Source organism: Lemur catta, chromosome 1, assembly GCF_020740605.2.
Source record: "Lemur catta isolate mLemCat1 chromosome 1, mLemCat1.pri, whole genome shotgun sequence".
Lineage (NCBI taxonomy): Eukaryota > Metazoa > Chordata > Mammalia > Primates > Lemuridae > Lemur > Lemur catta.
In genome coordinates this window covers 66,140,336-66,150,446 of record NC_059128.1, presented here as the reverse complement: position 1 = coordinate 66,150,446, position 10,111 = coordinate 66,140,336, and the positions used below count along the sequence as shown (strand labels likewise).

Below are 10,111 nucleotides of genomic sequence, written 5' to 3'. Positions count from 1 at the left end.
GGGAGAAAAAGGGTGGGGGACCGCAAAATTAACAACACCCAGTTTTCTGCCCTCAAGAAGACTTGCTGTCTCTTGGAGACGGCAACACACCAACCTCACAAAGCAGGAAAAGGCCTAGCAGAAGGAAGTGTTTGCTGTGGGCTGAAAATGAAACTGCTAGGCCAAAAGTTCCCAGTGGGAACTTGGAAATACGTTACTGCTTTTAAATCCAAAGCCAGAAGCTTTTGGTCAGTGGATTAAAGACTTCTGAGAACATCTATGAATCTCTAAATATTTTAAACGGAACATTTCTGGTAGAGGGAACGTGGGTTCTGAGGCTACCGCAGGGCCCTACAAAGGGAAACATAAAGGCCTTGCTTCTTCCCCTCCACTAATCTGACTATAGATGCCTGCTCCTTCGGTTTGTAGAAGTCTCCTTTAATCTCACAGCCTTTTCTGCTTCACCAGAGGTGCTGCAACAGTGAGCTGCCTCTGTGACTGGCAAGCCCTACCAGTCAAAGGATCTAAATCTTGGGGCTTGGGTTCCCCTCAAAGAAGAGGGTCTTTGGCACATGCAAGACCTCCTGAGTTTCTACAGCACCCACACCTGGGCTGCAAAACCCCCAAAAAAACCCAGCTTACCCGAGCTCACCTTGCATCCTGTTCTCAAGGGATCTGGTTGTATGCTTTGGGAGGATTGTCCATCAGTTTAGACTTATAAATGTTATCAGAACTTTCAGTGTTGTTAGAACTGAGAGACACATACAGAAATGGACCAAAGCCAGACCATATATGACAAGAGAGCTCTGACTCACAAATTCTGAAGCAACCAGCCAGAAAGCCAAACCACAACCAAACCTCTGCAGCAGTTGGCCCAGAACCATCAGGACTTGGTCATGACTGCCAACCTCCCTATATTTTGCTCCCTGATCTCCTTCCCTACTTTTTTCCAACTCAGGACCAATCAGAGAAAGCCAAACATGCTCCCCAAACCAATCACATAAGATGCCCCACTTCTAGCTAGCCCACCCCCAGCTTCCCCATGCCCAAAACCTCCAGCCAGGGCATACCTGAGCCTTCCCCTTTTTTTCCACCATGAAGCTTTTCCACTTCCCTGTCTGCTTTTGAGTCTCTGTCCAATGCAAGTGATGGTGGCTGACTCCCCTGATACAGTCAGTTTTGAATAAACAGCTGCTCTCATTTGAGTGGTCTTCATTTGTCTCTACAGAACTCTACAGCATCCCCTTGGGTGTGCATGTTCCACGCCAGAGCAGGGGGGTTAATTCAGGCAAAGTTAAGTGCTGCAGCACTGGAGGCCAAGGAGGACGGGAAATTAGGCCTCAGAGACTCTGATGATATTGAAAATCTGGTCTGCACTGAGCTGAACTGTAGGCATAGAGGGTGCTAGCTAAGCATCCCAGGCAGTGTTTGGGCACCAAGAATTCAGACTGAGTTTGGTTAAAAACGGATTCTTTCCAGGCCTATAGAGCCAGAAAGGGGCAGGGGCTACACTTGGTGGAAAGAGAAAGAACTTTGTGGTCAAGCTGCTTTTTTGTTGTAAGAAACTAAGACCTTCTTAAGATAGCTCAATAAAAAGGGATTTGACTTACAGATACTGGCAAAACTCATCAAATCCAGGAAGAGGAATTAAAACTCCACCAGTTCCCTGGCCTGGAAAGTCATTAGAGAGGCGGGCCCTTCACTCAGGGTCCCTGCAGTTGAGGGGGCTCTCAGCTGTCTCTTCTCTATTTCTCTTTACTCATCAACTCCCTTCTCTCCAGTGGGCAGACTGGTTTCTTCTGATTACTCACCTGCTTATACCTGGCTCCCAAAATGGCCACTCCAGCTACCAAGCCTATTTGAGCATCATCATTGTCTGGTATCATCTTTGCGTCTTGTTGGTTCAAATTCTTTAAAAAGAGATATTTGTTTGCACAGTTTATCTGTTCAAGCCAAGCCACACAGGTCATAGGCCACTCTGGCCAGATGATGGATTGTGCCTCCAATCAGATCATCCATCCCTGGGCCAGTCATCAGAGGCTAGGGGAACAGGGCCATGTCTTACATAAGGATGTGAGCATGTTTGATATTATGAACATGTTCTAATACAGAAAGTAATATTATTAAATAATACAGAATATACGTACCTAACAATCATCACAAATGTCCACTAGGAAAAACGATACAGGACACGGTAGTGAATTGGAGAATAACGAAGGTTATTCATAGAAAGATTCCTGGAGAGGATGGAATGAAAGAAGGTCCATGCAGAAGGGGTCATGAAGGAACTTGTGCCAACCTGAGAGAACAGTTCTGTCCAGGATCCATAAGGAAATGGGGCCAAACATGTGAGGACTTCTAATAGGACACAGACTACATAGCCCTTCTGCAATTCTTACAATATTCAGTGTGGAAAAGACTTAGAGATCATCAAGTCAAGCCGTGTCACACTTCAGATGACAGCACTGAGGGCCAGAGTGCCTTGTGACACAGCTGTGGCCACAGATTTGAAATGAGAACCAAGGCCAGAGTCTGAGTCCTCGTCTCCAAGCTCAGCCTTCTTTCCACTATGGCCTATGCAGAATTCCCTAGCTAGCTCTCTCTCTTGCTAAGGCAGCTTCTCTCTTTCTAACACCAGGGCTTTCTATAACAGACACATGGTGGCAAAGAGGAAGCCCTTCCTTAGTGCTCTTTGTTGGAGGACCATCTGCTCCTCAGCACCGTCCTCATCCTCTTTTCTAAAACTCCTTGAACCCTGACCCTCACATCCCTGAGGACCCCCAGCACCGTGTCATACCTCAGAGTGTATACAAAGGGGTTGAGGAATGGAGTCACCACGCTGCTCAGCACTGAAGGGATCTTGTTGATCTCCAGATATTCTTTCTGGGAGGGAGTCACATAGATGAACACAGTGATCCCACTAGAAATGATGACGATGGTCAGGTGGGAAGCACAGGTGTTAAAGGCCTTCTTCCTTCCACTTGCAGAAGGAATGTGCACTATCATCAAGATGATGTAGGTGTAGGAATAGGCCACAAGGACTATGCAGCAGAGGATGACCACGGACGAAAGCATAAAATCCATCAGCTCAATGGCAGTGGTGTCTGCACAGGCCAGGGCCAGCAAGGGCCCACTGTCACAGAAGAAGTGGTTAATGACATTGGAGCCACAGAAGGGCAGCTGGGAGATCAGGATGGTTGGAAAGAGCACAGAAAGGAAGCCTCCCACCCAAGAGAACACAACAGTCCCGATGCAGACAGGAGGTCTCATAATGGCAGTGTAGCACAGGGGGTAGCAGATGGCAGCATAGCGATCATAGGACATGACTGTTAGCAGGAGAAACTCGACTGTGCCCAGGAAGAAGTAGAAATAGCATTGGGTGATGCACCCAGCAAAGGAGATGGTTTTATCCCCTGATCCTAAGCTGGCCAACACTTTGGGAGAAATGACCGAGGTGAAGAGGATGTCCAGGACAGAGAGGTTGCACAGGAAGAAGTACATGGGGGTGTGGAGGCGGGAGTAGGACAGCACGATGGAGATGATGAGCAGGTTCCCCAGCAGAGTCAGCAGGAACATGGGCAGCAGGAGCACCAGGAGCAGCAACTCCACCTCCCTGCTGAGGGCAAATCCCAGCAAGATAAACTCAGTCACCGCTGCAGTCCGATTCCCCATGGGCCTGGCGGGCTGGCTCAGTTCCTCTAATGGAACAGAGGAAGACAATGCTTAGGAGAGCACTCAGTGTCCAAAACCCCATGGCCATTCACCAGAAAAATACGAACATAGAGCATGAAATAGAAATATGACAATAACAAGTGTTGAGAAGGATGTGGATCCACAGAAGTTCTTTTACATTGCTAGTGGGAGTGTAACTTTATATAATTGCTTTGGAAAATAATTTGTCATTACCTTGTAAAGGTGAACATTCATACGCTCTGTGACCCAATAATTCTACTCCCATGTAGAGAAATTTGCACATCTGTCCCAGAATACTAAAAAGAATGTTCACGTGAGGGAGGAAGCAAGGAATGAAGGGAGTGAGGGGGAAAAAATGGGGTTGGGGGATGTCTAAAGACAGGTGAATAAATAGTGTTATGATCATAGAATGGAATATTATATAATCACGAAATGAATGAACTACAGCTCAACCAGCAGTGAGGATGAATCTTCAAAATGTTACCAAAAAAGGCAATCCCAAAGGACCACACACAACAAGATTTTTAAAATTTAATCTTAAAAACAAACAAAACTAAATAATATATTATTTAGGCATTGCAAACATGTAACTAAATTATTATTTTTAAAGGGAAGGGAATGATAAACACAAAATTCAGAACAGGGCGACCTCTGGGATAGGAAGGAAGGGGATGGACCAAGGGAGGAACCCATCTCAGTAACTACCAATTTTGCATTTGGGTAGTGGGGTCCGTGGTAGGCTCAGTGGTGTCCAACATATTGCTAAGCTTTATACTTTAGATAAGTGTTACATACATTTTTGGTATATGTCAAAATTTATACTTAAAAAGATAATAAAAAATATAAACATATCTGTATGTAAGGAGGATTGAAAGGAAATATCCCAAACTCTTAGTAGTCATCATTATTTGATGGTAGGACTCCAGGGGATCTTTATTTTCTCCTTGATTGCCTATATTTTCTGGATTGTTTACAATGGACAAATGTTCCCTTTATAAAAAAGAAATTAGAATTATCCTAAAAGGAAAATATCGATCTATATCTACACGTGGTTTGATTGCAGTTATGTGGGGTGAGGGGACATGCACGCTAGCAAGCACATACTGAGTGCCAACTCTGTTGCAGGGTCTGCGATTGATGCAAGTCTGTGGAGATGGTAAAGAAGTGCCTGCCCTTGGACAGCTCTAGGTCCTAAAGAAATGTAAAGAAACGTGATTTCAGGGAAATCACAGAAATAGAGGAAAAATTAAGGGACAGAAAAGTTCTTTCTTAGGATATTTGTCCTGGGCCATTAGTCTGGAAAGCAAACCAAATGCCAAGAAAATGGATAGATTCCAGGGACAAAGTCTAATGGACTCAGATAGCAAGGAGGGGTTGGCCTGGACTCTGGAAAGAAGGAGCCATGTGTGTACTAGTGACTAAGAGGTCTATGGATCGGACTAGGAAAAACAGAAGAATAAACTAGTAAAGGAAAAGGACTGCAAAATTCCCAAGAACTGAGTTAACCTCTGCCCATCTCAGCTGAGTCAGAGTTCTGTATCGGCCACTCCTGCGCAGAGCATGTCGTCTTGACCTGCCCCCACCTGTGTGTAGTCACAGTACACAGACGGTCTGTCCAACCAACTCACTGCATCTGTATTGCCAAGCTTTTCCTTTTCAGGTTTCTTGAGATATGATTCAAATGCCATACAGCCAACACATTTGAAGTGTACAATTCAACAGCTTTTCGTATATTCACAGAGTTGTGCATCTGTCACCACAGTCAATTTAAGAACATTTCATCACCCCCTCTCCAATCCCTGGCAGCTCTTAATCTACTTTCTGGGTCTATGGATTTGCCTATTCTGGACATTTCAAATAAATGGATCATACAATGTGTGGTCCTTTGTGTCTAGTTTCTTTCGCTTCCTGTAATATTTCCAAAGTCCATCCATGTTGTAGCATGGACCATTGCCAAGGCCACTGAAGAAGGAATGCAGCAGGAGGAAAGGCCACGGCCCCAGGGAGAAGCCTGACCCCTGGCATGGCAGAAACACATGTGCTTGTACACAAACACACGGCAATTACTAAGAGCAGACATACGTAGAGTTTGTGAAGTCTAGAAGAATGATATGAAGAATGAATTTGGCCTTAGTCACCAAATCTGAAAAACGTAACATGAGGGAGGAAGACTTAATTCATTGAACTCTCCAAATACATCTTTTCTGGAGTTGCCACTGCACCCAGTGGAAAAATCACTCCCTTACATCAGAAATATCAAGAAGTTTCATGAAGGCAAATATATGTGCCTTAGATTATAACAGAGACTGCTGCTCTCCAGGCAGCCCCAAATGCTGAATGGTTACTCTGCACACATCTCAGCTGGGATCCCCTTGTTTCACCTCTACAGGGCAGATCTGCTTACCTGGGCTTTGCTGCCACCTAGGATCTTCCACAGTAATCATCTTGATCACAGTGAGCTCTACAGGAGACCACCAGTGTTTGACAGGTGGAATGAACCCTTCCCAACCATCTGGATTTTTGCGCTAGCTGTGACCTCTTGCCTGATGAGCATGCACGTGTTGTCGACAGCTGGAAGTTATCTGTTGGATGCTTTATGCTGCTCAGGAAGTTACAGAATATGGCACCCATTCCAGCACCAAGAGGTCTGCACATCCTCTGGCCCTAACCCCGAGTGGATGAGGAAGGAGCCTTCAGTTTAGCAGAGCCATCCACTGACCAGCTAGGTCCTCCCATACTGTCAACACAGGCTGGCCCAGCTGGGGAGACAGGGCAGACTCTTCACTAAGCTCCTGGACAGTGCTTTGTTCTCTTCTCCTGCTACCTTCTTCCCTGCACCTTCTCCAGTTCCCTGCTCAGCCCAGTTGTGATTGTCTCTTGATTCCAGGGCAAATGGGAAAAGGGACACTGTGCTCCGCTGATGGGCAACAATTGCCATCCTGTTTCTCTCATTTACCCCTTGTCTGTCCCCTCAATCCAACATGCACCACCACTACCACCCTCATCGTATTTTTTCAGAGACTGGCAGGCCAGGCGTCCAAGGACTAAAATTCCTCTAGGGTTACTGCAGGACAGTAGAAACCTGTCAAGGGGCAGTACAGCTGGTGCATAAAGAAAACTCTGGCCTTGGGGCCAAGAGACCTGGGTTCCAGTCCCATCTCTGCTTTTACCACCTTTGAGAGTGGACAAATCGCCTCACCTTTCTGCACATCTGCACATGAATCCTCACATGACAAGCAGGGATCATGCTCTTTTCCTCGTCTTTCTCACAGCCTGGTGGAGAAACACAAAATGGAAAATAAGACAATTCATATGAAATCACCATATGAGAGGTTACCATTATTTCTAGAAGCTCTGCTATTCTGCAATTTTGGCAAAGAACAAATCTTATCTTCCCTGTCCCTACCGAGACATTGATCATCCCAGCCTCAGAGCACTGTTGCTTCTGGCTCTGGGATACATCTTGTCAAGCCACAGTTCTGTCTTAATCAATTGTTCTCTTCTTGGATGACATATCCACTAGGCTACAAAGTGTGAAGACAAAGGGAAGATGCTTCTCTACATGGGAATTTTGTTTGCCCAAGACTTCTGGAAATGAAAAAAACCATTCCCTATCCTCCACCATCTGCACTCTACAGAGGGGTCAGTAAGCTTGGGGGAGGGTGCAAGGGGATTCAGAAACACTCACATTAGCCTAAATGAGGCGGACAGTGCCGGCCATATCCTGCCTGCAGGGCACCATGGGCTTGAGCACTGTCGCACAGGGGTTTCTGCTGCCGCAAACAGACTCTACACTGTCAGGGCTGCAGGGAGCAATACTATAGAAGGGTCCCACATTTGGGTACCACGTTTGGACCCCGCTGGGGCAGGGCAGGGCAGGATTGGCTCAGGTGAGAGCACACACTTTCAGAGAAGGAGCCAGTCATGAGGGAGTCCTCAGGGGGCACAATTTACAGAGCTGTCCCTGAACACCAAGTCTGAGCCTGATGCCCCTGAGGCCCACTTAGGAAAGGATGCAAACCAAACACATCTACACTAGCACTAGCAAGAAATGGAGCCAGAACACTAGCCAAGATCAACACCACCAGACATATCTCGGGGAATCTCTCTCAGTGTAGTCCTCCATCCACACCTCTCCAGACCCACTGTGACAATTCTGTCCATGCCTGTCACTCTGTGCTACCTAGGACCCTCCTTTCCAACATCCTAGAGTACTGCTAAAGCTTCAGTGATCTTGCACCATCCCAAAGAAAAAACTCCAAGCTGTTTAGCCAGGCACTCACAACCCTCAACCCCTGGTCTCTCCTGAATTACCTCCCAGCCTCAGCTCCCACCTTACACATCTCCTTATTCATCGTTTACTTTGTCGAACCACTCTATTCACTCTGCCCCAGACTGGCCCTGTGCTTTCTTACTTCACACTGTGCCCACATTGGGCATGTCCTACCATTGGGAATATCTTCTCCACCCCTAATCTCTAGGGTCTTGTTCTTGTCCCTCCTGCTCAAGCCTAAGCTGAGTTCTCCCTCACTATACATACTTTTATTGCACTTGGAATCAGGAATCCACAGTGTAGAACCTGAGTGTTTTTAACCTTTTTAATTCAAATATAGCACATATATAGAAAAGTGCACAAATCATAAGCTCAATAAATTATCAATAAAGTGAATACACTCATATAACCACCACCCAAGTCAAGAGGACAAACTAGTACTAGCACTCCAGAAACCCTTCCCAAGCTCCCTGCCTCCACCCCAAAGGTAACCTGATTATCCTAATTTGTAACACAATGGATTGGATTTGCCTGTTTTGGAAATTCATATAAATGGAATCATATACAGTACATCTTGTTTTGTGTCGGCACCTTTTGCTTAACCTTGTATTTGTGAGATTCAACCATGCTGTGGTTTGTGATTCATTTTTATCACTATGTGTTTCATCATTTCCTTTTATTTATTTCAACTCTGGGCAGATTTTTAAGTTCTTTGGGAACATGGATTTTCATGAAATTATTTTGGAATCCCCATAGTGCTTAACCAGAAAAGCAAAAGTTGCTCAGTCTATACAGTTTTTAGTTTAAAAAACTTCTAACTTAAATCTCCACATCATATATCCCCACAAATAGGCAATAGTATCTAATAATTTTGACAGTTGCTTTTTCTCACATCTTATATCCAATTCATTTGCAAATCCTGTTAGTTTTATCTTCTAAATATACTCCAAAGCCAACTGCTTATCATCATTTCCATTACCCCACCCTAGTTCAAGTCACTGATTTTGTACAATAGTTAATGATGTAAAGAGAGTGTAACAAAATAGTATAGACAGTACCACCGTATTTTATTTTTTGAGACACACATCAATACATAGATAAAAGAATGTAAGTATATAAACTAAAATATTAATTGTGGTTATATCTGTGTGCTGGGATCTATTCTTTTTGGTCACTCATATTTTTACATAATTGTGGTAGACATGTCAATCATGTCCCACCACATTTCTGATGGAATCATCCCCCACACAGAGCCCTATCTGCAGCATGAGCCAGCCACCCATGTGACTGGGTCACAGGTAGACAAATGACCCAGGAGAAACCAAGCCAAAGGCTGGGGTGAACGCAGCAGATTCTCTCAAGAAATTGAACTAAGAGGCACAGACACTGGTAGATGCCTGTGTTTCAAACATTCTTTCTTATTTTCTTCAACTAACCACTGCCCCACTCCCTTCTGGGAACCAGCTCCTTCCCCATTAATAAACCATGTGATTCTGGTGGGATCGTAAGTCACAATATAAGGCCAAAGGGAACATGATCAATCACGATCAACCCCAGTGACTGATCCAAAGAGTGGCCATTAAACCCATGCCAGGCCAAGAGTCCCTTTGGAGTCTATACACTGAAGCAGAGTTAGGAAAAGCTCTATCTCCCCTAGACTCAAAAGCTGTGATGATGTCACCCTGAGCTGCCAGTAGACATGCCAGCCTCATTCTTCCACTGCTGCATGGAGAGAGCCCTTCTGCCATCGGGAATCATGAGAATAACACAGACATGTAGCCAAGCCACAGAGCCAGCACTGGCACACTATCTGTGTATAACTGGATTGATTAGTCACGCCAGAGATGTTCCTGATGCTATGAGCTGATAAATTCCCTGTTTTGCTTTAGTTCATTTGAGTCATGTCTTCTGCAGCCAGGAAGAGCCCTAACAGTAATCAGTAAGACGCTGGAGGCCACTTTTCTGAAAAGTTGTGTAGAGTTGGGGCTGGAGTTGGTGCCATAGCAAACTAAAGTGAAACCCAAGCTGAAGTCACAGGGGAGCAAAGAAACCATCAGTAATAAGAGAGAACCGGTTTCAAAGAGAAGTATAAGAGTAGCTTAGACGCAGAGAGAAGTAATGACAGAGAACATGGCCCATGAGAAATGGTAGTGGTAGCCTGAGCTA

At 45.2% G+C, this 10,111-nt stretch overlaps 1 protein-coding gene across 1 annotated transcript; it reads right to left on the bottom strand.

Moving 5' to 3' along the window:
- Window positions 1-2,661: 2,661 nt before the first annotated feature.
- On the bottom strand, window positions 2,662-3,651 carry LOC123620644 (olfactory receptor 6J1). The gene has a single exon (XM_045526078.1). The coding sequence runs from the start codon at window positions 3,649-3,651 to the stop codon at window positions 2,662-2,664; it is 990 nt and encodes a 329-aa protein (XP_045382034.1).
- Between the last annotated feature and the right edge of the window lie 6,460 nt (window positions 3,652-10,111).